The sequence below is a fragment of the Schizosaccharomyces cryophilus genome (genome assembly GCF_000004155.1).
Source record: "Schizosaccharomyces cryophilus OY26 unplaced genomic scaffold supercont4.2, whole genome shotgun sequence".
Taxonomy (NCBI): Eukaryota; Fungi; Ascomycota; class Schizosaccharomycetes; order Schizosaccharomycetales; family Schizosaccharomycetaceae; genus Schizosaccharomyces; species Schizosaccharomyces cryophilus.
In genome coordinates, this window is record NW_013185625.1 from 411,514 (window position 1) to 438,652 (window position 27,139).

Consider the following 27,139-nt stretch of genomic DNA (forward strand, 5'->3'; position numbering starts at 1 on the left):
GTTGTCGCACTATACGCGTGAGATAATCAATGTATGATGGATGAGGGTTAGGGTATGAAGATAAACTCAACTATATATATAGGATGCAATTGCCTTGTGAACATACCAATAGCCATCGCTGTTTCCAATTTTAAAAAAGATCAAAGACTAAAGAAGAATTGCTTTTTGGAATTCTTCCTGTATTGCCTTTGATCGGAATATTCCAACCCATCATCTTTCTATTTTTCTTTAAATTCATATCTACGTGCATTGCACCCCTAGATTACCTACGTCTATTCGCTTGAGGATTTTGTCGAAATCTTCTGCTGAATTTAGAATAATAAGTACCAAATAATAAGAGAAAAAAGCTTCTTTCGTTTTTCTCATCTTCCATTTATCTCTACTCTTGCATATCCTGCTAGCAAACCCGTTTTATAAATTTTTCATACTTGTTTTGCATTCTTTCCAATATGAAAATCTTTAATTCAGGATTCTTTTCTGCTGTTGCAGGTCTCACTTTGATGGCGTCTTCTGCAATCGCAGCTCCTGTTATTCATTCAAATGATATGGAGAATTTGCATGCTGGCGTTCGTCCCGACGTTGCCGACTTTATCAAGGGTGATAGCAACATCATTCATGAAAAGCCCAAGCCTAAGCATCATGCTCCTGCTGCACACAATGGGGCCAACTCTGCTCCTTTGTTGTCTGCTACAAATGCCGACACTGCCGGTTTGGAGTCTCATTATATTATCATTTTGGACTCTTCTATCAGCCAACAGGACTTGCATGAGCATACTTCATGGGTTGAAGGAGTTCACCAAGAGAATGTTATGCAAAGCAACAACTACTATGGTCCCGAAGACAGCAACTATATGTTTGGTTTAAAGCACATTTACGACTTTGGTGAAAGCGCTTTCAAGGGTTATGCTGGTCAATTCAGCGCTGATGTCGTCGAACAAATTCGTCTTCATCCTCATGTTATTGCCGTCGAACGCGACCAAGTTGTTACCATCAAGGATAAAATTACCCAAAGCGGTGCTCCTTGGGGCCTTTCCCGTGTTTCTCACCGTGAGCATTTGACCTCTGACACCAACGGCAAGTATGTCTACGATAGTTCTGCTGGTGAAGGTGTTACTGCTTATGTTGTCGATACCGGTGTTAACATCCACCATGTTGAATTTGAGGGCCGTGCCAAGTGGGGTGCCACTATTCCTGCTAACGATGCTGATGAGGATGGCAACGGTCACGGTACTCACGTAGCTGGTACTATTGCAAGCCGTGCTTATGGTGTTGCCAAGAAGGCCAAGATTGTTGCTGTCAAGGTTCTTCGTTCTAACGGTTCTGGTAGTATGTCTGATGTTATTTCTGGTGTCGAATGGACCGTCAAGGACCACACTTCTCAATCCAAGGCTGGTAAGAAGACTGCTGTTGCTAATATGTCTTTGGGCGGTGGTAGCAGCTTCGTTTTGGACTTTGCTGTCGATTCGGCCGTCAAAAAGGGTGTTGCTTATGCCGTTGCTGCTGGTAACGAATTTGATGATGCCTGCTCTTCTTCTCCTGCTGCTTCCAAGAATGCTATCACCGTTGCTGCTTCTAATGTCAACGATCAACTCGCCTACTTCTCCAACTATGGCAAATGTGTTGATATCATTGCTCCTGGTGTAAACATCTTGTCTACCTGGATTGGTTCCAACAACCGTAACACCAACACTATCTCCGGTACTTCCATGGCTACTCCTCACGTTGCTGGTTTGGCTGCTTACTATCTTGGATTACATCCCGACGATAGTGCCACTGACGTTAAGAATGCTCTCATTAAACAAGCTACCAAGAATGCCATTAACCTTGCTGGTGTTTCGGACACTCCCAACCTCCTAGGTTATAATGGTGTTTAAATTGAGAGTGTCTGATTCTTATGATTGTTATTACTATTACTTATGAATCAAAGGAATCCGTTGTTAAGTATGATGGTTCTTATAATATATTTGAAAGGTCGTCATCTAACGATGACAAACTATCAAATATACACTTTCGCTTTTATGATCTATGAATTGTTATGAATATTTTTATTGACATAATGTGAACAATGATGAAGCTCATAACGTATGCTTAGAGTTTAAATTTTAAAATAAAACTTTTTTTTTCTATTCATTATTGTAACATGCTGATTATTTTACGTAAGATATGATATGGTTGGGATTGATCATCAGTAAAAACAGGAATAATTGGTAGCAGGGATATTTAGAGGATCGAAAATTTCTTCACATGGAAAGGGAGAATAAGAGAGGTAGAGATCGATAAATATATATATACAATCAATCGTCAAAGAAAGTAAGAGGTAGAAAGTAAACATACAAAGAATATTAAGAAATTGAAATATGCAAACTTATTAACGAAGAAATAAAGCTAGATAAAACATTTAAGAATTAAAAATTAAGCATGCGAATAAAATCAATGCAAGGTCGGAGATTTTGTACTAGAACGCACTGACATTCGACTGTCTAAGCGCCTAGCTCGTTGCCCTTCAAGGATTAATCGATATTTTTCTAGATCTCGCTCCAAATTCCTAAGGTTTTCACGCTCCTCTTGGACCTCATGCTCCGCTCTTCGCAAGGCTAACTTGCTTTGCGTTTCGGACGCTTTTGTATCCTCTAATTGGCTATAAAGAAGATTGTTCCGTTCTTCAAGGCGAGAAATGGATGATGTTAGATTTTGCTTTTCTTCGTCGAACTTTTGAAGGCGAGTCTCTAAATGACGAATGGCACGATCCCGGAGCCTGCATTCGTCAAGTCCCTTAAGCCTTTCATTGTCAGAATCTGCAATAGAGGTCTCTAACTCAGCAATTTGTTTTTGAAGCATTCGCACATCTTTCGATGAACTCATGGGATAGCTTTTAGCATCTAAGTCAAACAATCGAAGCTCCAGTTCCTTCTTTTCATTTTCTAAAACCCCAATTTGGCGATGTAGATTCAGATTTTCTTCACGATGTTGATTACTATCTTTTTGAGTCTCAGAAGCAAAAAATTCCATCTGCTTCATTCTGTCTACAAGAGACGTCAATAGTTCATCTTTTTGTTCCATGCTTGCTCTCAAATCAATCATTTCCTTCTCAGTATCAGCTAATTCCGGAGGGTATTCAGAAACTTTAGAAGTGTTTAGTTGGGTCATTAATTCCTGAACCTTTTGTTCAAGAATACGTTTTTCATTCTGCAAATTGCTTTGCTCAGAACGAAGGGACTCATTAGTTTCTCGAATTTCTTGCAACTGCGACGTCAGATCTAGCAATTGCGATTGCGCTGTTCGATGTGCTATTGAAGAGTTGTTTCTCACCTTATATACTGATTGAATTTCAGATTGTAACCGCGAATTTTCTTTCACTAAACCAGTTTTCTCGAGAAGCAATTCATCAACCTTTGTTCTTAGCTTTCCAACTTCTATATGTATGTGTCGATTGTCTTGCCGTATCCGCAAATTTTTCTCTCGCTCTTCTTCTAGTTGTACCTTAAATCCATTCAGCTCTTTCTGATAACGCTGGAATAATAATTCGTCTTTCCGTTCACGTTCTTCCAGGTCTTGAACACGCACGATGTGAAATTCGTCAATTTGCTTCATCAATTTTTCTTTATGTTGCTTTAATTCCAATAAATCGTTATTTCTCTCATTAAATAGGCTTTCAAACTCTTTTTGCTTAGCAATTGATTCCAATAACACCGTTTCCATCTTCTTCCGAATATCAAGAAGTTCATTTATGTGGGCTTCTCTTTCTTCTAACTTACTGGAGAGACCTTCTTTAGCGCGTTCTAATTTATGAATGGATGATTCTGAATTTTCATTTCGTAATTGATATTCGGTGAGACGGCTTCTATATTTTGAAAGAGCACTTTCCAATTTCCTCATACGTAAAAGATTGACCTCTTCTAGTTTTTGTTCATCAAAGTCATCTGAGCTTTCATACCCAAGTTCTTCTGTTTCATCATTGATAGTAAACGTAGGTTTGCTCGATAAAGAGAAATTACGTAGCAAATGATCTCTTTCTTTAGTTGTTTCTTTGAGTGCTAGATCAGCCGAATGAAGCTTATCCTCAGTAATGTTATGCAGTTTTGACAATGTGTCTTTAGACGTGCGTAGCTGATCGAACTGCTTCCTTAACTCGCCCTGTAATTGAGCGGGGACCTTATTTAGAAGCTCTTCTTGCTCATCGGTGGAATTTTCAATGCTTACATTTGCTGTCGCTAGAGATTTAAGCGCTTGGTTTTCTTCCAATAAAGACTGCATTACAGCAGCAACGCCATTGTCAACAGCACTGGGATCCAAAACTCCATTTCTTTTTGCTTCTTCTAAATTAAAGTTGAGTTTCATAATTTCTGAGCGAAAGTTCAGAGATTTTGGATTTCCCTCTTCTTTATTAGGTTGGGAAAGAAACGAGTCACTATTCTGATCAAAGTTTCGAATAAGCGCCTCCATTTTCCCAGAACGCTTACTGGGAGACCCTTGTAGCATTTTTGTAAAGTTTGAGGGATCACTATTGTTGATTTTGGAAGGCGACAAAACAGGTTCCATGTTTCCTTCTAGTGACGATCTGCTTTTTAAAGGTTCCAAGTTAGAAGAGATCAGGTTTTCTTGCTGAGGACTTAAATTAAAATCCGAAATTTGTTGCTTTAAGGTATTAAGGAGCTTTACGAGATGATGTTTTTCGAATGTTGAAGAACTCATTGCTGAAGAAAGTAGATCTGTGATCATGCGAAGACTTTCCTTTCCTGGACCTTTCCTTAAATCATTATCTTTTGAGAAACCGAAATGATGATTTTCCTTTTCATTGTTTCCAAAAGATTCAAGCTCCGTCTTCAGTTGTTCAACTCTTTTTCGTTCTTTATGCAACTGGTTGAATAATTCCGATACTTTGCATTCATAACGAGTTTTCACGCTTTGTAAATCAATGAAGTCTGTCGCATTTTTTTCTAATATGTCATTGGTCTTACGAAGGTTTGTATTAACAGCATTCAGTTCGAGAATTTCACTGTCCTGTTCCTGTAATTGATACTTTAAAGCTTCAACAACATCCGATAATTCATTATTTTTCAAGCGCAATTTATCCTCGGCAGCTATGCTCTGCTCAAGTAGCTGACTAACATCTTTAATTCTGTCAGAGAGTTGTACTGCTTCTTTAGAGTGCAATGATTTTAAGTCCTGTACATCTTTTAAGATTGAAAGAGTGGTTGACGAAGATGACAATGCACTTTCTTGACTGTCAAGCGACAATGCCTCCTCCTCTCCAAGAAAATCAGAAGAAGCTCGTTTTTTCAAAGAATTAGCAAGTTGATCTCTATAATCAGCAAGTTCCCTCTGAAACATTAAAATCTCAGCTTCTTTTTTATTTAATTCACTTTCAGTCCTTGAATAATCAGATACCAAATTAGCAATTTGAGATTCATAGGTATTGCATTGGTTCCTCAGATTAGAATTTTCTGACTTATATTCGTCCAACTCTTCTTCGTGTAGACTATCCTTGGAAATTATGTCTTCCTCTAATTTGCTCATCGTTTCTTTTAATTTATCATATTTTGCTTGCTCTTCTATTAAGGAATTTTGTTGAGAGTTTAACAGCTGAGCAGAATGATCATAATCTGCTTGTAAATTAATATAGGTAGTCTCCAGCTCTTTGTACTTGTTTTTCATTTCTTTCTCTGCTGTAACAGCAAATTCTAGCTTTTCTTGCAAAGCCAACAATAATTCTTGAAGATGATTTATCTGAGATGTACATATCGCAAGTTGATCATCAGTCTCCTTTTTCTCATTATAAAGTAAATCATACTTATTATGACTCAAACGCAATTGCTCTTCCAAATCAGACAGTCGTTCATTTATGACTTCAACTCTAGAATTGGCTCGCTCAACTAGGATTTCTTTCTCTTTAGAAATCGCCTGTTCCTCACTCAGATCTTTTGAAATTTTCGAAATTTGCTGACGATTGGCCTCCAGTTCAACAGATACTAATTCAGCTTTCTCTAGTTGAGTTCGAAGGTTATTAATCAGTACATCCTTACGGCGTAAATATTCATCAGTTTGCGTTGTTCCCAATAAAGGTTTTAACTTTAAGAATAAATGCCACCAAGGGTGTTTCCCTAGAACAAGCAATTCTCTCAAGTTATGTTGTAAAAGGATAGCAGCGTCCTGGCGATGGTTTAGCCGATAAAGTCGACGCCGTACAAGAAAGCCTCTTATTGTAGAAGAGAAAGCTTTGAAAATATCTCGCAACATTGCATTCCTTTGATCTTCCAGGAAGCCAAGTACATTAGCCTTAAAAAAAACTTTCGTTTCTCCTAGTCTATAGACACTTTCAGACAAGTTCAATTCCTTTATAATGGACATAGTAGCTTTCCTGGCTTCGACGTACCCTTTTTCTAAAGTACGAGATAAAATTCCATATCTAGACCGAAATTCTGTATACAACAGCTTGTTAGGAAACCCAGTTTGAGCAATTCGAATTCCTTCTAGAACACCGTTACATCTTAGCTGGTGCAAAACCAAGCCTTTTTCGATAAGTTTAGGCTTCTTTGTGCTATTCGGAATAATACAACGGACGAAATGCGGTTGCGTAGCTTCTAGTTGCTTCATCAGATTATTAAGTTGTCGTCTGTGTCTTTGAGATACAGTACGGAAAATACCCTTTTTTTCATAATGATCACTATTAAAATTATTCTCAGAAGAGTAATCAGAAAATAGGGAAGATATATGCATACTAGAAGATTGCGATATCAGGTTCGCAAGATTGGAATTCAGTGGGTCTTTATTTTTTTCTAACCAGCCTTCTGTAGAATAAACAACATTACCTGCATAATGTCGCAAAATAAATCCTTCAGATGAGAACCTTGTTGGGCGGTAAATGTCAGGCTTTCCTTTCAAAAGCAAATGTAGCTTCTCGGTAAAGGTGTTATCTGTTGCCATTGGCATAACACAATCTTCGTCTAAGCAGGAAAGGATGCCAATTGGTTCTGATTTCTCAATTATTTCAATTGTTGGCTGTAAGTCATTGCCATAATCAACAAAATTCCACTCAATTTTCTCTTGAAAATATTCTTCTTGTTCTAAGACGAACATATAATGATTAAAAAACTGTTGAAGCTTTTCGTTTGTATAATTAATGCAGAGTTGCTCAAAGCTATTATGCGCAAAAATCTCAAATCCCGCAATATCCAGCACACCTATAAAGCTATTATTTTCACTTTGAGTCTGATACATTGTTCGATTTAATTTGTCAACTAAGAATGCAAAATTCCGTTCATACAAACTCTTTGCGAGGGATTGAAGGGTATGAAGAACCTGCTCTTTGGTACGGGCATTTACGATCCATTCTCTCCCTGCCTTCGTTTTAGGATGTAGAACCGCATTCATAAAAGCTTCAGCTGGTATTCCTAACAAATGACAGAGCTGATCAATGTGTGTCAAAGATGGGAATCGAGCTTGGCCACTACGGTCAGAAGCAACTTCTATATTTCCCAAGTGCAAAACAGCAGCAATTGTAGTAAAAAGCTGCTTTGTATCGTCCGAATTGAAGCCAAGTGTCGTAAGTCCGGCACAGAGTTGACGAAATTCAGAGGCGTCATCTACTCCTGAAATCACTTTCGCACAATTCTTTAAATAGGCATACTTATCAATGGAACGCTCAAGGAAAAGCTCTCTTAGTAAATCACTATTACTACCCCGTAATAATTGATAAAAAATATGATAATTTCGTTCTTTAGGAGAAGGATTTGTAACTCGAGATTTCTCAAGCAAGTACCAGTCCAAGTTAGCACCAACAATACTACCATCTTTGGAAAACTCAATACGTATAAACTTTCCAAAACGAGAAGAGTTATTGTTTCGCACAGTTTGGGCATTACCAAATGCTTCCAAAACGGGATTGGTGTCTAAGATCTTGTTTTCTAAAAGTTGAGAATCATTGCTAGAGGTACCAGTAATTGCAGTAAGATATTGGATAACTTTTTTTGTAGTTTCTGTCTTACCAGCACCTGATTCACCGGTCACCAAAATCGACTGATCTTGGTCTCTTTCCAGCAAGTTCCTATAGGCAATATCTGCAACACGAAAGATGTGAGGCTTGACTTCAGGCAATTGCTTTGCATGGTATTTCTTAATTATATCTTCACCATAAATAGGCAATGACCGATACGGATTCACGGCTACTAAGAAAAGACCAGAGTATGTATAGATTAAGCCTCGTTCGTATCTTTGTATTAGGTTGTGAATTACTGAAGGCTCATTAAGACATGTTAACTCAGCCATGTCGTTTACCATGTCAAACTTTGGAGGGTTCACTTCTCCCGTACTCTTTGAATCCACAATTCGTTCGGATCCATCTTTCTCTAACCTAACCCTGTATCGGGAGTTTGAGTTCATTTTTTCTTCAATCCATGCCTTTAAGTATATTTCCTCAGGATCAGGAATCCAAACCCAGGTTCGTTCATCAAAAGACGCTTTTTTCGCGGCATTTTCCACTGTTTTACCACTCACAATGTTTTGGATAGAGCGCTGTGCATAGCTGGAATCATCTCTTGAAAAATACGACATGAAATTAGAGGAATTCAAACATTGGCAAAATTACACTGTGCGACTTCGGTGCGCGTACAAAAGTAAATATTTATATATGTTACCATGACAACCGATCTACACGTATTTGCTGTAAACAAAAAAGGGTATGAACAAAAAAAGAAAAATATAATAAAAAAATGCATGATTTTAAATAAATAAGTGTATGAAACGCATAAAAGAATTTTTCTATCTTCTGTAAATTAAGTATGATGAAAAAAACTGTGTTAACGAATAACCAAAATATCTAAAATTCCAACCCCAGAATATCTTTGCAAATTGAGTAAAAAGGACGTGCAGCATAATGGATGCTCAAAAAACAAAACAAACCATAAAAGGACAAAGTAATTCTAAAAGCAGCTCCTGAAGTACTTTTGTTTGCCAAACTTATGAGGATGTATTTTGGAATTTGCTATCACTGCAGATAACGGGGGGTTCTCACCTTCTTGAGTATAAAATGCTGGCTTTTCTAAGTAGCCATGAGCTTCTGCGTGCTTGAAATCAGCAAAAAACTTCGCGGGTTTGGCACTATCCTTAGATAAAATTTGAAGTTCAACATCTATCCATCTGCATAAAGCTTCTATTTGAATTGTACCAAGCATATCCTTTGGAATTTGCAAGCTTGGGATTTCAGATTCTGGCTCCATTAGTCGCTCTTTTCCGTCACGTGAAATTCGAAGACGAGCCATCCTATCTAAAGAAGAAGAAAGTTCACCAGAAAGATGTTTGTTAAGAGACATGTAGGAGGTGTCATGCTGTTTCAAACACCAGTAAGAAAAATTGGCGGTACGTTGAATCATAACTCGGGCTTCAGTGATCAAGGGTAAAGCGGTTACTACATGGCAGCAAGAATCGTACAGCTCTAATTGAACCTTTGTCGGTTTCCCATCATATACATCTTTTGACATTCTGTGGGCTATATAAATAATTTCATCCCGAAGTCTTTCCGAACCACCTCCCAGCACCAGCGTTGGAGGAAGTCCGCCCAAATTTTCCGTAAATAAAGGGCTGACCAAGGGATGCTTTAATAGATGATTAGGAGCATAAAACTGAACCTGAAATGGGAATGTATAGAAAAATTCAGGATCCAAACGGTCTTGTGCATCTCTGTATGATATTCGTCCATTTTCCTTACTTAGTTCTCGTAATGAAGGAATTATATTTTTTAACTGATCCACTTGTCCTTGCATACTTGTATGAATCTTTGTAGATAATTCTTGCTTCGATAAGTTCTTCATAGAGGCTGTCGTACTATCAAATAATGAACTCACATTCGGAATAGGCCAGTATTTACTTGCCCGATGATGGAAACCTTCAGCAGGTATGTAATCATTCGTATTCTGGTCAACTATCGAAGGAAGGCTGTGGGTCAAGTCAACCCAGGGGGAATTCAAAACAGTTCCAGCAGGTAGAGGAATGCCGCAATCTCGCATTAGAACCAAAAGAGAAATAATAAGACTGGCGCCAGAGGAATCTCCAATAAAAACAATATTTTTTGGGTTATGCTTTCGTATCAAAAATAAATAGCTGGATAAACTGTCATGTAGAGAACAGGGTGCTGGAAATTGAGGTGCCAAACGTATTTCAGGAGCAAATGTTCGGGCTCCAAGTGCAGCAGCATGCTTTTGAATGTGAAAAGCATTCGTTCGCACAGTGCTCAAGTAGTGAGCACCGCCATGTACGTAAAAGATGATTTTCTCATCCTTGGACAGGTGTTGCATCGATTGTCTTTTTTCAAACCACCATGCTTTCAACTGGCTATCACGATGTAACCACCAGTGAGATCCTCCGAATAAGCTTAGGCCCTCTTTTCCTAAAAATCTCCTTATATAGTTTGCCGACTCGTCTTCTGCCTCCACGTCTATATGAACATGTCGAATTTTATAGTTTATTTCATCCGACATATTAACTGAGCAGAACTTCTGTACATTTTCCACTGGGTAATTCCTAGAATCTAATAAGAATTCTTTTAGGATAGAAGTATTTAAACCGAGCATAAAATGTTTTTTTTGTCCGTGCTTTAAAAACCGAAAACAATGTCTAAAAGCCTTTAATATCCCATCAGTGAAAGATTCTAAAGCAAGCTGCTCTGTCTTGAACATTCTTTTTCAGCAAATATTGCAAATTTAGGAGAAAAGAATGACCAATTTATGCTGAAAAGCCTTCAGATCATAAAGACAATGAAATCGGTAAAGGATATAGCCGAGTTTTACTAGAAAAGAAGGAGTTGATTTCTTACTACTTTTTTCTTTTACAGATTAATAAATTAATTAAAATCCCTTCAATGAAAATCCAATTTGAGTATATTATAAAAGCAGGTTATTATATTGTGAAGTTGGGTAGAGATGATGTGAGGAAGTAAATAGTAAACAATAGGAAAATGAAACGACTTGAAAAAGCAAAAGTCCCAGTTAGTTTCTATTTTTATTAGCATCCATAAAAACAAAGCTGTTTTTATAATCTTTCTTTGCTTGATTTAAGGCTATAATTTAAAATTTTATTTAACATGCAATGGACTATTGCGATTTTGCGAGCCTGAATCATAGCGAAAAGAATGAAGAGAATAAAAAGAACGTTGTAAATTTCCATGGTTAGATCGTATTTCAGATTCGAATTTTAAAAGAAGGTAAACGTATAGTTTAGTATATTGTCTGTGGAATATTAACAATGCAAAACAAAATGACTAACCGCTTTAAAACCGATTAATTATAAAAAGGTATGATGTGAGAAGGGAGCTCAAGAGGCATAATAAGAAACCCGGGTTTATAAGCTTAAAAGTTTAAATCCGGCTTGAGAAGCCAAAGTAGTCCCTAAGCTAGGAGCAGCACGACATTCAAAGGGCTCAAAAGGATATTCCTCTCCATCCAAAACAAAAAAATGATGGTGCCCTGTGTTTATAGGTGTAAAACGGAACGATCGAACTTTGTAGTAGGATAAGTATTTGGAATAGAAATGCTCACCACTTTCGACACACGTAAATATGCTAAGTAAGGATTTACGGAACGGATTTGCGCGAACGACAGCAATGTCGATTAAACCATCATCAACATGACAGGCAGGAAACACTCGCATATCAGCAGCGACATAAGGTAGAAGACCTGCATAGAAGACCGAGAGATCATTAATGTCAAGATTGACTCGAGATATATTCTCTTCATTATATAATGGAAGTTTTATTATGTTGTCTGCAAACCCACCATCTCTGTTAACGGAAGTTCGTTGTAAATGCTGTAGGTAATTTTTTCTAATTTCGTTCCGATCAGAGGAGACGACTTCCATTTCCACTTTGCAATTCCAACTAGGCTTTTGCAATAAACGAAGGAAAAATCCAAGGAAGGCTCGGTTTTCACCCATAAATCTCAGATTGTCTGTTCCCACATCACTGTCAGCTATGATACCGTAGTTTGCCGAAAGAAATGAATATGATCTACTCCCATTTTGATCAAAACTCATCAAATCGAATGACTTTTTTACTCCTTTTACAATCTCCAGGGCCACTAAAGCTGGATGTGTCTGTTGGGTAGCATTATAACTGAATGCATTTCCTGTCCCACCAGGAATCATGCAGAGAGGCGTTTCAAATGCAGAATCACTATCTTTTCTGTCACCTAACCCATTCAAACACTCGTGAAAAAGTCCATCACCACCAACAGACAGAATCGCATCCAACGTGTTCAGATCAATATTTCGAACGATGCTTCTAGCATGGTTCCGGTACTCCGTGAAAATAACCTGACAGTCCAAATGAGCGGTTTGAAACACAGGTGAAGCGCTCTGTTGCCAAATTTGTTTTGCTTTTCCTTGTCCGCCGAATGGATTGATGAGAACCAAAAACCGTTTAAATCCATGGGCACCTAGTACTTGTTAGTAACAAAATAACTTTCAGCAAAGTAACAAAATTATTTAAAGAATATCATTTCATTCTTTGATTTGCTTACCTGTATAGCCCTTTTCCATCAAACTCTCTCGAAATTCAATTGCGTCGTTTAAGGAAAACACAGTACAGTGGCTGCATTTTTTAGTAGACGGCGAAAGAAAATGGAGAACTACAGCCTGTGAATCAACTGTGTCTACCCTCAGGAGATATTTTAACGGCAGCAGCAAATCCGGTTTGAGTTCTAAATTGCTTCATGTCAGTCAAACATATCCATTAAGGGCCGTGCATAAAACAAAAAGCTAAATTTCCATGGCTTAAATCTCTTTCATACCTTTTAAAGAGCAGCAACTATTTACAATGGTGGGAAGCACCAGACATGACTTATGAACATATAAAATCCTTTCGTCTTCGTCTAACACAATGGAATTTTCAATAAAACCAAACTGCATCCTTCTTCTACCTTTTTATTGAATTTTAAAGGTGAAATGAAGGATTAAAGGAGAGGATTGATATCGGAAGGTGAAAAAAAATAAAAGAAAGCGGATAAAACATACTGCCAGCCAATGCCAACCAATTGATTAGAACAAAGGAAGCAATAAACATCCAAATTTAATTTAATTATTATCTTTATAAATACTAATAGTGTTTTATTTTTGGAGTTCGCTTTAGGTGATACAATTCGTTTAGATAAATTTAATCAATGAAACTATATTCTATACATGTCAGCAGCTTAGACAACATTACATTTCATTGACGATTGATCTTGTCCCTTAAGCTATTAATCATCGCGAGTAGCTCTTCTCGATGCTGTTTATTTCTTGTCTTAATTGATGCTGGGGCTTTCACGTAGCCAGCTGACGCAGTAATAAAATCAAGCTTTTCAACCTTTTTCCTTAACTCGTCTATGTTTTTTTCTAACTTTGGTAAATTGCGATGCATGAAGTTACTTGGTACCATTAGCACAGTATCTCTAGAAACCATAAATTGGACAAAAGTACTAGTAGAATTTTGAAGATCGTTTTCCAAAAGCATCTATAGGTTAGTAATCTCACTTATAACAGCGATACTTACGTTCACTTGATATCCTGTCAAGTATTTTATCGTTTCACAAAACTTGCCCAAGCTTCCTGTGCTTGAAAGAATGTAAACTGGTAATTCTTGATCGTTTGATGGCTTCCTATTCACTTTCAAGCTTCTTAAATAATATATAATTTTCATAATATCTTTTACAACTTCATTAGCCTGTGCAGCCTTTTCGGAGACCACCTTTCGTTCTTCCGCACTAGGATAGATACCTTTGTGTAAAGGCCCCTTTGGCTTGTAGTCCAGATGTTTCCATAAGACCTATATACTTGGTTAGTAAATGTTAAGCAAATGATTTTATTCACATACCTCGGTTAAGCATGGTATAACAGGATGGGTCAGACGCAAAAATTTATTCATCAAATGATGGAAAAATTGCAAAACATTATCTCGGGTATCTGGATTTTTTAGAAGAGGACGCGTTAAATCAACAAACTCAACTGACAAATCGTTAAGCAAAAACTTTTCTAATGATTCTGCAACCTTAAATAGAGAACGATTATCAAAGTTTTCACGACAGCATTCAACGGTGAGCTGCAGTCGATGATCAAATGCATCTTTAATTATTTTGAAGCTCTCGTTTAAAGTGGCCTGGTTACCATTATTGACCGAAACAGACTCGTACTGGCCAAAGTAACGCACTAAGTTCCAGAGCTTCGACAGAAATCTGTAAGAGTTTGAGAAACTTTCCATATCTAATAGAATTCTTTGATTATGGTGCAAGGAAAGGCAAAGGCCAAAGCGTAAAGCATCTAATCCTTGAGCACGGATGCCTTTCGGAAACGACTTTTTCAAATGAGCCAAGGATTTGAGCATTTCAGATTTCGAAAAGCTTCCTTCTAAAAGCTTCGCCTCGAGCTTATCGAAAGAGACGCCGTGTATTATATCCATAGGATCAATAACATTTCCCAAAGATTTCGACATCTTACGCCCTTCCGAGTCCCGAATGAGAGGATGTAAAATAACTTCTCGGAAAGGTAGAGCTTTGGTAAAATACGAGCACATCAAGGCCATTCTTGCAATCCAAAAGAAGATGATGTCTTTCCCGCTTTCTATGAATGGCAAAATGGGCACGTTCTTCAAACGAGGCCATCCAAATGCAGACAAAGGCAGTAAAGAAGAAGAAAACCAAGTATCTAAAACATCAGAGTCTTGTGTTACAAGAGCTCCATTAGACTTTTTTATAGCTTTTTCTTGGGTTTCAGCTGCTACCCATTGTTCCCCATTAGTGGTTTCATATTTCCAAACAGGAATCCGATGACCCCATGCTATTTGGCGGGAAAGACACCAGTCTTGCATGTTTTCTAACCATCGATACCAATCGCTTTTAGTTGAAGGGGGGAAAAACTTCAGATTCTGCTCTTCAGTCATATGCAAGAGTTCTTTTCGAAGATGATCCACGGATAAATACCACTGAGGAACCATGATAGGCTCAATCACATCTCCAGTTCGAGAGCAAACAGATAAAACGCAAGAATGAAAGAGCTGATTTACTAGAGCTCCAACGTTTTTTAACATTTGTACTATTTTTGGGCGTGCACATAAGCGGTCCATTCCATTCAATTCATTAGAGCAATTTACTAAACGGCCTTTCAGGTCCAAGATAGGAGCCAAAGGTATTTCATGTCTTTTAGCTATGTCAAAATCGACAGAACTATGACTGGGTGTAATCTTCAAAGCTCCAGTATAGAAAGTCGGATCAACAGTGTCATCTGCCACAATAGGAAGAACAAGGTCTGGACGAAGTGGATGTCGTGCAAACTTTCCGATGAAACGCTGATACTTTGAATCATGTGGATTTACAGCAATAGCACGATCTCCAAAAACTGTTTCAGGTCGAGTTGTAGAAACAACAATGGATTCGTTGGAAGAGTCAAGTAACGGGTAAGCAATTTGGTACATATATCCAAAATCAACTGAAACTCCATTGATCCGTTTGGTGACAGGATCGGAAATAAGCTGTGATTCAACTTCCATCTCTGAAATAGCACTTGTCAATTTAGGGCACCAATTTACAAAGCGATTAGCTCGATATATATAACCAGAGTCAAATAAATCTACGAATGCTTTAGAGACCGCGTGAGATCTCTCTTGGTCTAAAGTATAAAATCCATTTTCCCAATCAAATAAAGCACCAAATGCCTCAAGCTGTTTTCGGATTCGATGTTGAAACTGATGTTCCCAATCTCGAACCTGAAGCATGAATTCGGATTCAGTAAGGTTGGCTTTTGTGATTCCTTTTTTATTTAAAAACTTTTCAACAGCTGACTGTGTTGCAATACCGGCATGATCCGTGCCTGGCCGAAAGGAAACTTGACAGCCATTCATAGAATAATACCTTGCTAGAGCATCTTGAATTGTAATGGTTAGCGCGTGCCCAATGTGCAACTTGCCGGTGATATTAGGCGGTGGAAGAAGGATTGGGAAAGGGTGAGTATCGCTGTTTATGTTTGCCTTTGAAGGCGGATGCTCAACGGAAGACAAACCTTGTTGCAGCTCATGCCAAACAGCTTCGACGTGGGCCTAAAGGAACAGACGAGATTAGCAAGGGTAGCTTGAATATACTATATGAAACGTACAGGCTGATAAGAAGATTGAAGGTTTAAGCAGCGAACGAATTGATATGGCTTATAAAGACCAAAAAATTTTGGATGGACGTGAAAAAAGGAATGTAAATGCATGCAAAGAGGGAGGGGATGTAGGATGAAGGAAAAAAAGAAAAGAGAAAGATTAATGACCAGAAATGGCAGCCAAATTAGCCAATACAAACAAGATTGATGGATAAAAGAGTCAAAATGTTTTTTTTGATAATAAACGACTTTTTAGAGAATAGACAAACTAGAGTTCAGCTAAGGAAATCCATAAAAAACATTCCTAATCAGGTACTTTGAAGGATATCCCGAAAAACGCGTAATCAAATAAACGAAAGCAATCGTTTCAAACACGAACTGAACTGGACTGGTACCAATGTTTTTAAAGAACGGCTAAATAAACTTGTAGAATAACTTTCGAAAACCGACAAGAAGGCCTGATAATACACAATTGGGTACCCTTTTTTATGCTTATTCTAAAAAATTAAGAACGACACAGATCTTAAAGTAGCCAAAAATTACCAAAAATGAATGAAACAATCGTTTGTACGAAGAAAGCGTAAAAAGTAAATTTAACCAAAAAGAAATACAAAAAAATGATGATTCGTATCAATAATTAAAAAAAAAAATGGGTTTTCTCTCAATGTCGCAGTGTCATCCTTGTGCAGGGGCCATGCTCTATACAGCAGTGTTAGTATGATTCGAACCTTGGTCGTTTTGTTTTCACTTACAATCTTCTCTGTATCGTTTCAATTTGACCAAAGTGATCCGAAGATCACCAGTTTATTTGAATTAGTATATTTATATGGCAACACAGAGTATAGAAAGGAGAATAAAAATGAAATTTTCCGCTATTGAACTAGGAAATCACAACGATTTACAAAGTGAAATAGGTTAAATATACCAAATAGAAAATAAATGGAATAGAGAAGATTATTTCGGTTTCAGTTTACGGTTCCAGTTAGTAAAGTTGAGAACGTCTAGATACCATTGGTTTGAAAGGAACATTTTACGTAAGATATAAATGTTTGTTTTGTTTATTAAGAACGTTTTGGAAAAAAACTTTGCTTTGGAAATGGGATTTCATTAAGTAAAAAAGTGCGGAAGCTTGTTTTTCGTATTTCATTCAACAGGAGAGTTGGATCCTACAAGCTCTCCTCGCTCAGGTGGTGATCTTTCTCTGTCATTGATTGATTGATTTGTAGGACGGAAGTTTCTTTCTTCTCTTACTTCGCTCGTTCGAAACCGTGTGTCCGATCGATTCCTTGGCGAAGGAGATCTTGAAATAGAACGTGAACGACCATGGCGACGATTACGAGGTCGATAAGACGAATAGCTGTCGTACTCTTTTCTCCTTGGACGTTCCCATCGATTAAAGCGTCCCTCAGGTTCGGACTCCTTTTCCACATCGTCCGGATACCTATCTCTCCCTCGATAGTACGAATCTCGATGTCCTCGATAATGAGACCTTCTAGGAGGTGATGTAGGGCTTACATCTCTTCTGGTTTCTAGCCTTCCTTCATATTTTTGACCACTTCTTTCTTGTCTGTAAGAGTCATTTCTTTCCCGATCCATGTTTCTATCATATGGTCGACTGCGAGCACCCGAAGGCTGATCATTCTGTAATAATGATTCAAAATTGTTTTCTCGATGGTACCTATCTTCTTCTTCGGCTTCTTTCCACAATTTTTCACGGTATTCTTGGACTAATAATTCGATCTCTTCGTCTCGTTTTTGAGCTTCATCATGTGACAAATATTTACCACTCTCTTCCGTCTGCTTCGCACCATCAAACATCGCATTTCTGTCTCCTTCTCCTTCTCCTTCTCCTTTTTCTGTTTCTCTCTCTTCACTTCCTTCATCGGGATAACGCGTTTGTTGCGACTCGGTATGTGCTAGCAGTTCCTCTCGAAACAACAACACTTTCGATTCAATTCGCCGCCGACGCTCATGTTTGCTAATTTCTGGGTTGATTGTTCGTTTCATTAGCGATTTTTCATCGTATTCCTGCATCTTTTTGTTGCCAGCGCCATTTGTCCGCTTTACGTGCGATAAATTTCGCATCACATAGCCATTTGTACCGGACCCACGAGGGGTTTGCAAACCAATTCCATTGTAAGACTAAATATTAGTAATTGCTTTGTTTGCAATCAGCTGTGGATTATTTCCCAACAACATCTGCCATTGTCACTTACCATCGGGCTGCTAAAAAAATCGGTCGATAATAGCCTTTTGCTGTCTTATTCTCCAAAAGGAACACAACAAACAATTTTTTTTTATACTCTAAACCAATTAGAGTCAATTTCTTCGACAAAAATTTCTCAAACTGCAAGCTTTTACGACTGGAAAAAGCCTCCTTCGTGCTTAACGGCCAAATAAAAAAGATATTCCTTCGAGAAAGCTGTCCTTTACGGTTTTCACTCGATTCTTTCCTTCGTTGTCTGTAGATTACTTGGTTTTCGCTCTTGATAAATTCTGGCTCTACTTGAATTTCTTTGAGGCCCTTCTTGGTACTTGGTGAACATGAACATTTATGTACAACGAGATGATGGTAAGTTTCGCAAAAGCATTTTAAAGTTATTATTCAACTCTTTTTTAAAATGAATTCCGTCTTTCGTTATTTACTTTTTCTAAAGTTTACTGGGATGCGTATGACATCGTTTGTTTTCGTTATCTTTTCAAATGGGAAAACATGTTCCAGTAAAAGTGAAAAGACGGAGGAGAGCGAATGTGGACTTTTTTTTGACTTTTTTTTTTAGTTGCTTATTCATGCTAATTATGTCTAGTCTCTTTAGCCGAAATCCACCGTTTTCGTTTCTGCATACAAAACGATATTCCGTCTGCCAATGCTGAACCCTCCAATGAAGTAAAAAACTCAAGGATTTCAACCCTTCCAGCTACTTCTACATCTCTCCTAGGTCTTCGCAATAGTCCACCAGACTCAGGGAAATCTAAAAATGAACTCGACAAAGAAAAAGAATTGTCGATTTCAGGTTCGGTTCAGTCTTCCTTAAAGTCTTTTCCCCTAGCCGAGAACAGGTATTCAGCTTTACCAAGCGCTGCTAATAAAGACTCTACTGAATCTGCGGAGAAGCATCGTCCATCGCAGCATAGCGATCTAACACCAACAAACGCAGCGGCAAATGTCTCAGAGGCTCAAAGCACTCCTATATATGAAAATGAATCTTCTTCTTCTGTTCGTCGGTCTTCTATGACTGACCATACAGTTCCCCTAAGTCGATCGCCATCTTCGGTTCTCTGGGTTCGTGTCAGAAATAAGGAACCTCGATTTCGCCAAGCTGCATATCTTCAAGGACCGTTTACTTTATGCGTAAGCGTTTGGAATGATCAATTTTCCTCTGAAGAGAATTCCCTTTTAAATTTTGAACCTCAGGTACAGCCGTCCTCTAGTTTTTGGGTCTGCATCCCTTATGTATGCTATTCAAATGAAAAGCCAATATATATTGAAATTGTCAGTCAAGCTATCTTCAAAGATCGTCCAATTAGTTTTGAACTAGCTATTGCTACCACTCAGCAATCCATTCGTGCCATGTCGGCAGCTGATGTGGATACCTTGCATGCATTCCCATCCCTTCATATCGAACATACCCCTCCTTCTGCGTTATGGAAAATACCCCCCTCGTCATTTCATGCAGAGAAGTCGCATCTGGTAATCTTGACTCATGGTATGCACTCAAATGTTGGTGCTGATATGGAGTATTTGAAGGAACAGATTCTAAATGCTGCTGACAAAAATGGCGAACTTGTAGTCGTCCGAGGATATAGGGGAAATTACTGTCAAACAGAAAAAGGGGTCCGGTGGCTTGGGAAACGACTTGCTGAATGGCTCCTTGAAATAGTTGGTTGGGAAACGAGCTCTTTTCCTAGGTATTCTCACATATCTTTAGTTGCTCATTCCTTAGGTGGTCTTGTTCAGACGTATGCTGCGGGATATGTACATGCAAAAACACATGGTTGCTTTTTCCAAGCTATTCATCCTGTCCATTTCGTTACATTAGCAACTCCTTGGCTTGGAGTCGCAGCTGAACATCCATCCTATGTTGGAAAGGCTTTATCTTATGGGATCATTGGTCGCACTGGCCAGGACCTAGCATTAACGTCCAGTGCACATCCCATAGAGCCAAGACCATTCCTAGTTGTGATGTCTGATCGTGCTTCCCCTTTTCATCAAGCAGTCTCGCTTTTTGAACATCGAACACTGTTTGCTAACACTACAAATGATTATATTGTTCCATACGGTACTAGTTCTATGAAACCTCATTCTTTAGGCCAATTAGATTCAGTTATGGACGATGATAAAGGGAACTCTCCTGCTGCATCGCAAGATCTTTCGGATACCCATCCTGCGGACCAATCTACAAGCACCATGTCCAACAAACCCTCTGAAATAAATATTCATTCTGATTCTATACCCAATACAGGAAGTCGATCAAGAAAAAGGAGCACATCATTTACAAATGCTTTCAAAGCTTTAACTGGGCTATTTAGTACTCCTTCATCTCAGCATGCCCTTCCCGATGATGCCAATAATAAGTTGCCAAATGCGCAAGATCCAAGAAATTCTAAGGTTGAAAATACAACCACCGAAGCTGTTAATGCCCCAAATCAGGCTTACTTGTATCCTGTTAAAAAATCAGAATCCAAGAGCACTTTATCTGGATTCACTAACCGTTTGATTAACACTTTCACGAATTTGCTTATTCCAGCTGTTCCTTCTTATATGTATTTTTTGAAATTCAAATCTTTGAATTCTATTGTTTCTGATGAGACGTGTGAACCTACAAGTGGTGAAAGCTATAACATCGACTCGTTTCTGTCAACTGAGCGTAAACCATCGAAAACAACTACGGATTTCCTGCTTAATGAGAAAATTATATCTTCAAATTGGCATCAATTATCATGGAGAAAAGTATCTGTACATTTGGATGGTGATGCTCATAATAGTTTGTTCGTTAGAAGACGATTTCCTAATGCTTATGGTTGGTCATCTGTTGGGCACTTAACAGATATTTTATTTCAAAATAACAATTTGGAAACGTACAGCAATCCAATTCAATTTGATGAACTGACGACTGCTGCCTGGTTATCAGAAATTTATGAAGAACATGATATAGTTTGAGAGATTTATTTATTGGTTAATTCATTATATTAAAATTAATATACACCATTGTTTGCTAGTACAGTATGCTAAAATAATATGTATACGGGTATTATATTAAATTGAGTAAATAACGGTATTTGCTTCTAAATTAGATTTATAATGACAAAAAGAAAGTTTCCAGAGTCAAAATAGACAGGGTATATAAACAAATGATACGCAAGGTATATATTCATATGTTGATTACTTTTGAGCAATGGCCACACTTACGCTCTGAACATCGTCATGAGAAATGCTGACAGAAACACTCTTGATACCAGCAGCAGAAGCAGCAGAAGCGGCTTCTCCATGCAAAACAACTTCAGGAGCTCCAGATGAGGAGACAGTAATTTCAATTTCCTTCAATGGAGAACCTGCACCCTTGCTGACAACGCCGAGAGACTTGAAAACTGCCTCTTTAGCCGACCAACGACCAGCGAAGCTGGATTGAGGGTTAGCAGCAGCCTCACAGTAAGAGCGCTCATCATCAGTGAAGTTTCTTTCAAGGAAGGTTTCGTTATCCACATTTATCGAAGAAATGAGCTCCACGTCAACACCAACATTCTGATTTGATTTCGTCATGTTGCTAGCTAAAGTTTCAATAGCCTTAGTAGTTTCATTGGACTTCGAAATTTCAGCTTCAACCGGAAGCGAAGTAGGGAAAGTATAGGAGCCATCCTTACCTTTAACAACGCGGGCAAGAGGGTTAAGATAAACATCATGCTCTTGATCAGCGGTGTAAGGAGGAGCAGTCTTCGCACGAACAAGGTTATTATAAACCAAAGCATCGTGAGTGTAGCGATAGGAAGCCTTATAGCGGTCCAAAGTCTTAGCTCTGTAAGTCTCATAAGCTGATTTGTCCAAAGTAGCAAGAAGATAATCAGGGTGAATAGCAATGACCTGACCACCGACTTGTCCGAAACCGAAAGCGCAAACGGAAGCAGCCTTAATACCATCCGTTTGGATACCTTCACTTGGGAACATGATACGGTCAAATTTAGACAAGTACTGGTCAACATTATCAGCATTACGGTTACCAGGAACATAACCAGAGTTAAGAATCTGCAAAACACCGTTAAGCATCCAAGCACCAGCACCACCCTTGCTATGGCCAGTAAGGTATTTTTGGAAAACACCATAAACTGCGTTACCCTTCGAGCGTCCAAGGTGGGTTAATTGACTGTTTATAACATCACATTCATTCTTTTCATTGGCAACAGTAGAGGTACCGTGGAATGAAGCAACTCCCAAATCATCAGTCGTAAGACCCCAAACGGCCAAAGCACCACGAAGAGGAGCAATAGAAGGGTCACGCTTGTAAAATTCATTACCGAATGTATTCAAGGCTTCCTTCTCTTGACGAGCAACTTCTTCCTTGACAACGTTTATGCGCTCAGTACGATAGGCGTTAATTTCCAATTCGGGATCTTGAACCTTCATGGCTTCAAGTTCTTCATCTAAGTAAAGATACTCACGCTCAGCCCATTCACCAATCTGTTGACGACGACGTTGAAGTTGACGAGCACGGAATTTGATGTCAAGGAGAGGCAAAGAAACCTTAGAAGAAATCTCACGAGCACCAGTCAAGATACCCTTACCAGGAGCGGGAATTGAGCGACCTTGCTTATCCATTGCAGTGTTAACAAGCCCAACAATACCGTGAATAGGAACACCCATTTCGATAGCGAGCTTGCCTTGCATGATAACCTGGATACCAGCACCCTGAGATTCTATGAAACCATTACGGGTAGTCGTAGCAGGTCTAGACATTTCTTGAGGAGTACGTCCACGCTTAGTTTCTTCGGCAGAGTTGACAGTTGCACCCATATTAGCAAATTCATAGGATCCTTCTTCGGAGAAATCATCGAAACCACCACTAATACAGATACGAGCCTTACCAGAACTAATCAAATCAACAGCTGCATCAACGGATTCGACGGCAGTGGCACAGGCACCGACTGGCGTCTTGATAGGGCCAGAAGCAGAAAGAAGAAGCATGTTAATCCAAGCGTTAGCAGTGTTAATGAAAGACTCTTGCAAAATGTCCTTTTGAACAGGCTTATCCGTCCAGCGATCTTTGTACATTCCGCGTAACGCAGACATACCACCAATACCAGATCCAATCGTATTACCAAGTTCGGAAACATGAATATACTTGTAACATTCATAAGGATCGGTAATACCAGAAGCAATAAGAGCCTCAACAGTAGAAACTAAAACGTATAAAGTGGTAGGGTCAACTTGAGAGATGATATCGTCAGGGATACCATAGCGTTTAGGATCCCAACCCAATGGAATTTGACCTGCAACGAATCTGTCAAAGCGAAGAGCTTTAGGAACCAGCATGGTTGTACCACGCTTGAAACGAACGGACCATTCAGCCGAATCGGGTAATTCAAATATTTCAACGTTATCACCATGACGAAGCTTAAACTCATGAGCAGCTTCCTTAGACGCCTCAAATGGTTCAAGGTCATGATCAATAACAACTTCCTGAAGCAATTCCTTCTTATCAGGATTGTATCCGTTAAAGAGTTCAGACTCAATAATACGGATACCACAATGCTCTAAGATGTACTTTTCGTATTTGCTCTTAACATCTTTATCATCGACAGGTTCGCCAGTCTTGGTATCAATCCAGCCGGAATAAGGTTTACCGTTCTTGCCAACCCCATTGAAGTTCTTGATAAGACCCATAATCCATGCGATCTCAATACAACCTTCTAAAGAGAATTCACCATAGCACTCCATATCCCATCTAGTACGAGAATTACCCCATGGACCAACCTCAGAAAAGCCAGTAACAACGGCAACGTTTTCTAGGTCAACCATATTACGAAGATGAGAGAGATGAGAAAGAGCCTCGTAAGGCTTGAGCTTGGGAAATTCAAACTTGAGGTTAGCTCTGGGCTGAACAGTGGTTTTTCTATATATTCTGTCAGAACCAGGACCATTAGTGATTTTATGATCGAAAGAAGCCTCAGCAGCGACAGCACGGCGAACTTCAGCAGTTTCCAGAAGTTCAGCACGGAGACGAGTACTAAGGTCCTTGAGATCAGGGAGGAGCTCAAGACCACCGTTAAGGTTGGCATAAACAGGCTCGGTTTGACAAAGATCGACAATCTTTTGAGACATTAAACCTAAAATGTTGAAAGCCATTTCAGTTTGAGAGAATGTACGAACGCCATACTTCTCAATGCCTTGAGAGACAATGTTGTTGGGAGCCATCAAGCCAGTACCACGAGTCCAGCCAATGACTGCACCGCAAATGGTCAAATAGTTAGCCCAAGACTCAGAGTGCCAACGGTTGAATAGAGTTTCCAAACCAAGCTTAGATTCTGAATAAAGACCGTCATTACCAAATGTACCATGATTAGGAGAAAGAGGAAGAATAGCTTGGGCAGGACGAGTGTCCATACCACGAGCTTCCTTTTGTTGTTTAACAGCACCTAGTAATCTAAGGATATTGGTAAGCATGATGCGATGAGCAAATTCAGAACGAGAGTCAACGTTATCAATTTCGCGTCCATTTTCGGGGACAGCAGCAAAAGGAACAATGAAATCCAAGTTCCATCCAAGACCATTCTTTTCATCGTAAATATAATCGACAAGTGCTTCCACATCCTGTTTTGATGCTTGATTGAAGGGAACAACAATTAAAGCAGAACCGCGACTACCATGGCGAGTGAACATGGATTGATAAAATTCAGTGACCTTACGAGAGAAACGAGAAGTAGTAACAACAACCTTAGCACCACCTGCAATAAGGCCTTCAACGAGTTGAGCACCAATAGAACCAGCACCGGCTCCGGTGACAAGAGCATATTTTCCTTGGTAAGTGATACCATTTCTGGCACCATTCTCCAAGACATCCAAGTAAGCGCTTGTTAAGCTCTTACTAAACTCGAAGGCATCATTAGATTTTCTCTTAAGATGCAAGAAAGGAATGGTTTCTTTAACGGGAGCAGATTCATCAGTCGAAGGTAAAGGAAGGTTAAGTGCATGAAGAACCTGTCCATAAAGTTGCTTAACCTGCAACTTGGAAGAACGAGACATCTTGTTTTGGGCCTTCATGATGCGGTAAATGTGAGCCAAGTCGTTTTGAACCTTAGCCTTGTTCTTAGACTCAGCTGGTAATTTCCCACCCTTGGCCATCTCAGTAACATAGTGGGTGAGCTTACGGACACCGGTTCTAGGTATTTCTTCATAGTTCAAGTTACCACGCTCATCAATAGTAGTTGAAGGAGCCGTAGGATGATTAACGTTCTTGAACACAGGTGGAGCATCAAGTACACCTTTGCAATTATCGATGAGTTGTTGTCCCAAAGTCTTGGCAAGTTGATAAGTTTCGCCTTTTTCAGAAGGGCAATGATCGATATGATATTGCATGAATTCAAGTAAAAGAGGATTAGAACGATTCATAATAGAAATACAACGAGCGACAATTTCGGTATCAACATGTTTAAGACGACCAAAAATGATATCGAAAAACATTTTAAGAGCATCTTGGCGAGCCCAGTTCCAGTCCGAATCATAAACACGAGCCTTCAAAGGGGAAAAGATGGGAGCAATACCAGATGCATAAAACTCACCATGTTCAATGTTCCAAAGATCCAATTGAGCACGTAAAGCGTCCGAAACAGCCTTTTCAGCAACACTGGCTTTGTCACCAGCACGCAAATCTTTGTTGAGATAGCGAGCAAATAATTCTAATTGTTGGGTAACAAGCATAGTATTGCCCTTGGTAAGCTTCTTGAAAGTTTCTTCGTCGACAACAGCGGCTGATCCACCTGAGGAAGAACTTTGGGCGCTGGGAGAAGAAAGAGTAACACCAGCGCGAGAAGCATATTTTTGAGACACGGAGTCAAGCCAAGCTTTAGCTTCTGTTTCAGATGGTAGACGAGAAGCAGGTTCCATGGTCAAACCTAGCAAAAGAACAGACTCGATACGACCAGAGCCAAGACCGAAGCGAGAGCTCAAGTAACCACGAACAGCGGAGTTGTTGAAACCACCAGGCATTTTTGAAGAGATCATACGAGAAACCAAGGAATTTGATTGCTTTCCAAGGGTACCGCTAAAAGTCATTTGTAAGATACCAGCAAGCTCATCCAAAGGAATTTCTTCAGGTTTCTCAGGAGTGGCACCAAACTCCTTTTGTAAATCACCTAAGATTTCGTTTTGAAGGGTAGATTTACCACCAACTAAATCCTTAATAGACTTTTGCAAGGAAATCTCTTCAATGTTCTTTTTGAGTTTTTGAGCAACGAGAGAATGAAGAATTTCTACAGCTTTAGGGGGTTCATCAGGTAGCTCGGCAGCTGGGCCTGAAGCAGCAGCAGTAGGAGCTGGAGCCGGAGCCGGAGCCGGAGCCGGAGCAGAGGCAGCAGCAGCCGGAGTAGAGGGAGCAGCTGGGACGGCTCCAACTTCGGCAGGCTTGGCAGGAGCAGGCTCATCAGGCATCTCATCTTCGAAGTTGTAGTAAATTTCACGACCGTCCTTTGCATAACACAAGACTTCACGATTGATACTCAAAGCAGCATCCATATTCTCATACTTCAGCTTCAAAGTACGTCTAGCCATACCTGAAAGAGTAGGGCTAGGGCCAATTTCGACCAAACGCTCTGCTGAAACGGGAGGGGAGAGGATAACATCTTGGGTTTCAATCCATCGTACAGGAGATGCAAACTGGTAAGCCAGAAGCTCAAGCAATAAGGTATGAGCTAATTCTTGCTCAACTTCAGGTCTCATTCTAATTAAAAAAGTTTGGTTCTAGGAAGGAAAAGGGGCAACCGAATTTGGTTGTTGGTACTGGAGGAATCCAAGTTCAACACGCGCCCGCGTGGGAATTAAAAGATAGTAAGT

The 27,139-nt window shown here is 39.3% G+C and overlaps 8 protein-coding genes across 8 annotated transcripts; 2 read left to right on the top strand and 6 right to left on the bottom strand.

Moving 5' to 3' along the window:
• Positions 1-109: 109 nt before the first annotated feature.
• SPOG_01720 (vacuolar serine protease Isp6) lies at positions 110-2,216 on the top strand. The gene has a single exon (XM_013166824.1). The coding sequence runs from the start codon at positions 450-452 to the stop codon at positions 1,872-1,874; it is 1,425 nt and encodes a 474-aa protein (XP_013022278.1). The 5' UTR covers positions 110-449; the 3' UTR covers positions 1,875-2,216.
• SPOG_01721 (myosin type-2 heavy chain 2) lies at positions 2,084-8,584 on the bottom strand. The gene has a single exon (XM_013166825.1). It carries the CDS (start codon positions 8,548-8,550, stop codon positions 2,431-2,433), a length of 6,120 nt encoding a protein of 2,039 aa, XP_013022279.1. The 5' UTR covers positions 8,551-8,584; the 3' UTR covers positions 2,084-2,430.
• Positions 8,585-8,678: 94 nt separating this feature from the next.
• SPOG_01722 (esterase/lipase) lies at positions 8,679-10,965 on the bottom strand. Its single transcript, XM_013166826.1, has one exon. It carries the CDS (start codon positions 10,668-10,670, stop codon positions 8,919-8,921), a length of 1,752 nt encoding a protein of 583 aa, XP_013022280.1. The 5' UTR covers positions 10,671-10,965; the 3' UTR covers positions 8,679-8,918.
• On the bottom strand, positions 10,891-12,995 carry SPOG_01723 (sphingoid long chain base kinase). Its single transcript, XM_013166827.1, has 3 exons — positions 12,777-12,995; positions 12,507-12,686; positions 10,891-12,422 (listed from the first exon to the last, which is right to left on the bottom strand). Exons 1-3 carry the CDS (start codon positions 12,892-12,894, stop codon positions 11,332-11,334), a joined length of 1,389 nt encoding a protein of 462 aa, XP_013022281.1. The 5' UTR covers positions 12,895-12,995; the 3' UTR covers positions 10,891-11,331.
• Positions 12,996-13,113: 118 nt separating this feature from the next.
• On the bottom strand, positions 13,114-16,915 carry SPOG_01724 (valine-tRNA ligase Vrs2/Vas2). The gene is made up of 5 exons (XM_013166828.1): positions 16,851-16,915; positions 16,108-16,797; positions 13,838-16,051; positions 13,517-13,789; positions 13,114-13,477 (listed from the first exon to the last, which is right to left on the bottom strand). The coding sequence occupies exons 2-5, from the start codon at positions 16,207-16,209 to the stop codon at positions 13,193-13,195; spliced, it is 2,874 nt and encodes a 957-aa protein (XP_013022282.1). The 5' UTR covers positions 16,210-16,797; positions 16,851-16,915; the 3' UTR covers positions 13,114-13,192.
• Positions 16,916-17,145: 230 nt separating this feature from the next.
• SPOG_01725 (complexed with Cdc5 protein Cwf21) lies at positions 17,146-18,656 on the bottom strand. The gene is made up of 2 exons (XM_013166829.1): positions 18,315-18,656; positions 17,146-18,240 (listed from the first exon to the last, which is right to left on the bottom strand). Exons 1-2 carry the CDS (start codon positions 18,315-18,317, stop codon positions 17,242-17,244), a joined length of 1,002 nt encoding a protein of 333 aa, XP_013022283.1. The 5' UTR covers positions 18,318-18,656; the 3' UTR covers positions 17,146-17,241.
• SPOG_01726 (lipase) lies at positions 17,957-21,348 on the top strand. Its single transcript, XM_013166830.1, has 2 exons — positions 17,957-18,670; positions 18,906-21,348. The coding sequence occupies exons 1-2, from the start codon at positions 18,643-18,645 to the stop codon at positions 21,257-21,259; spliced, it is 2,382 nt and encodes a 793-aa protein (XP_013022284.1). The 5' UTR covers positions 17,957-18,642; the 3' UTR covers positions 21,260-21,348.
• On the bottom strand, positions 21,274-27,127 carry SPOG_01727 (fatty acid synthase alpha subunit Lsd1). The gene has a single exon (XM_013166831.1). It carries the CDS (start codon positions 27,023-27,025, stop codon positions 21,482-21,484), a length of 5,544 nt encoding a protein of 1,847 aa, XP_013022285.1. The 5' UTR covers positions 27,026-27,127; the 3' UTR covers positions 21,274-21,481.
• Between the last annotated feature and the right edge of the window lie 12 nt (positions 27,128-27,139).

Coding starts and splice junctions, on each gene's coding strand:
- SPOG_01724 (XM_013166828.1), bottom strand. CDS start 16,209: ATGCATTTACATTCCTTTTTTCACGTCCATCCAAAATTTTTTGGTCTT. Junction 13,790..13,837: donor TTATACCATGCTTAACCGAG/GTATGTGAATAA, acceptor CCAAGTATATAG/GTCTTATGGAAACATCTGGA. Junction 13,478..13,516: donor TGACAGGATATCAAGTGAAC/GTAAGTATCGCT, acceptor ACTAACCTATAG/ATGCTTTTGGAAAACGATCT.
- SPOG_01722 (XM_013166826.1), bottom strand. CDS start 10,670: ATGTTCAAGACAGAGCAGCTTGCTTTAGAATCTTTCACTGATGGGATA.
- SPOG_01721 (XM_013166825.1), bottom strand. CDS start 8,550: ATGTCGTATTTTTCAAGAGATGATTCCAGCTATGCACAGCGCTCTATC.
- SPOG_01723 (XM_013166827.1), bottom strand. CDS start 12,894: ATGCAGTTTGGTTTTATTGAAAATTCCATTGTGTTAGACGAAGACGAA. Junction 12,687..12,776: donor TAGTTGCTGCTCTTTAAAAG/GTATGAAAGAGA, acceptor GAAGCAATTTAG/AACTCAAACCGGATTTGCTG. Junction 12,423..12,506: donor GATGGAAAAGGGCTATACAG/GTAAGCAAATCA, acceptor AACAAGTACTAG/GTGCCCATGGATTTAAACGG.
- SPOG_01726 (XM_013166830.1), top strand. CDS start 18,643: ATGAACATTTATGTACAACGAGATGATG. Junction 18,671..18,905: donor TTATGTACAACGAGATGATG/GTAAGTTTCGCA, acceptor AATTATGTCTAG/TCTCTTTAGCCGAAATCCAC.
- SPOG_01727 (XM_013166831.1), bottom strand. CDS start 27,025: ATGAGACCTGAAGTTGAGCAAGAATTAGCTCATACCTTATTGCTTGAG.
- SPOG_01720 (XM_013166824.1), top strand. CDS start 450: ATGAAAATCTTTAATTCAGGATTCTTTTCTGCTGTTGCAGGTCTCACT.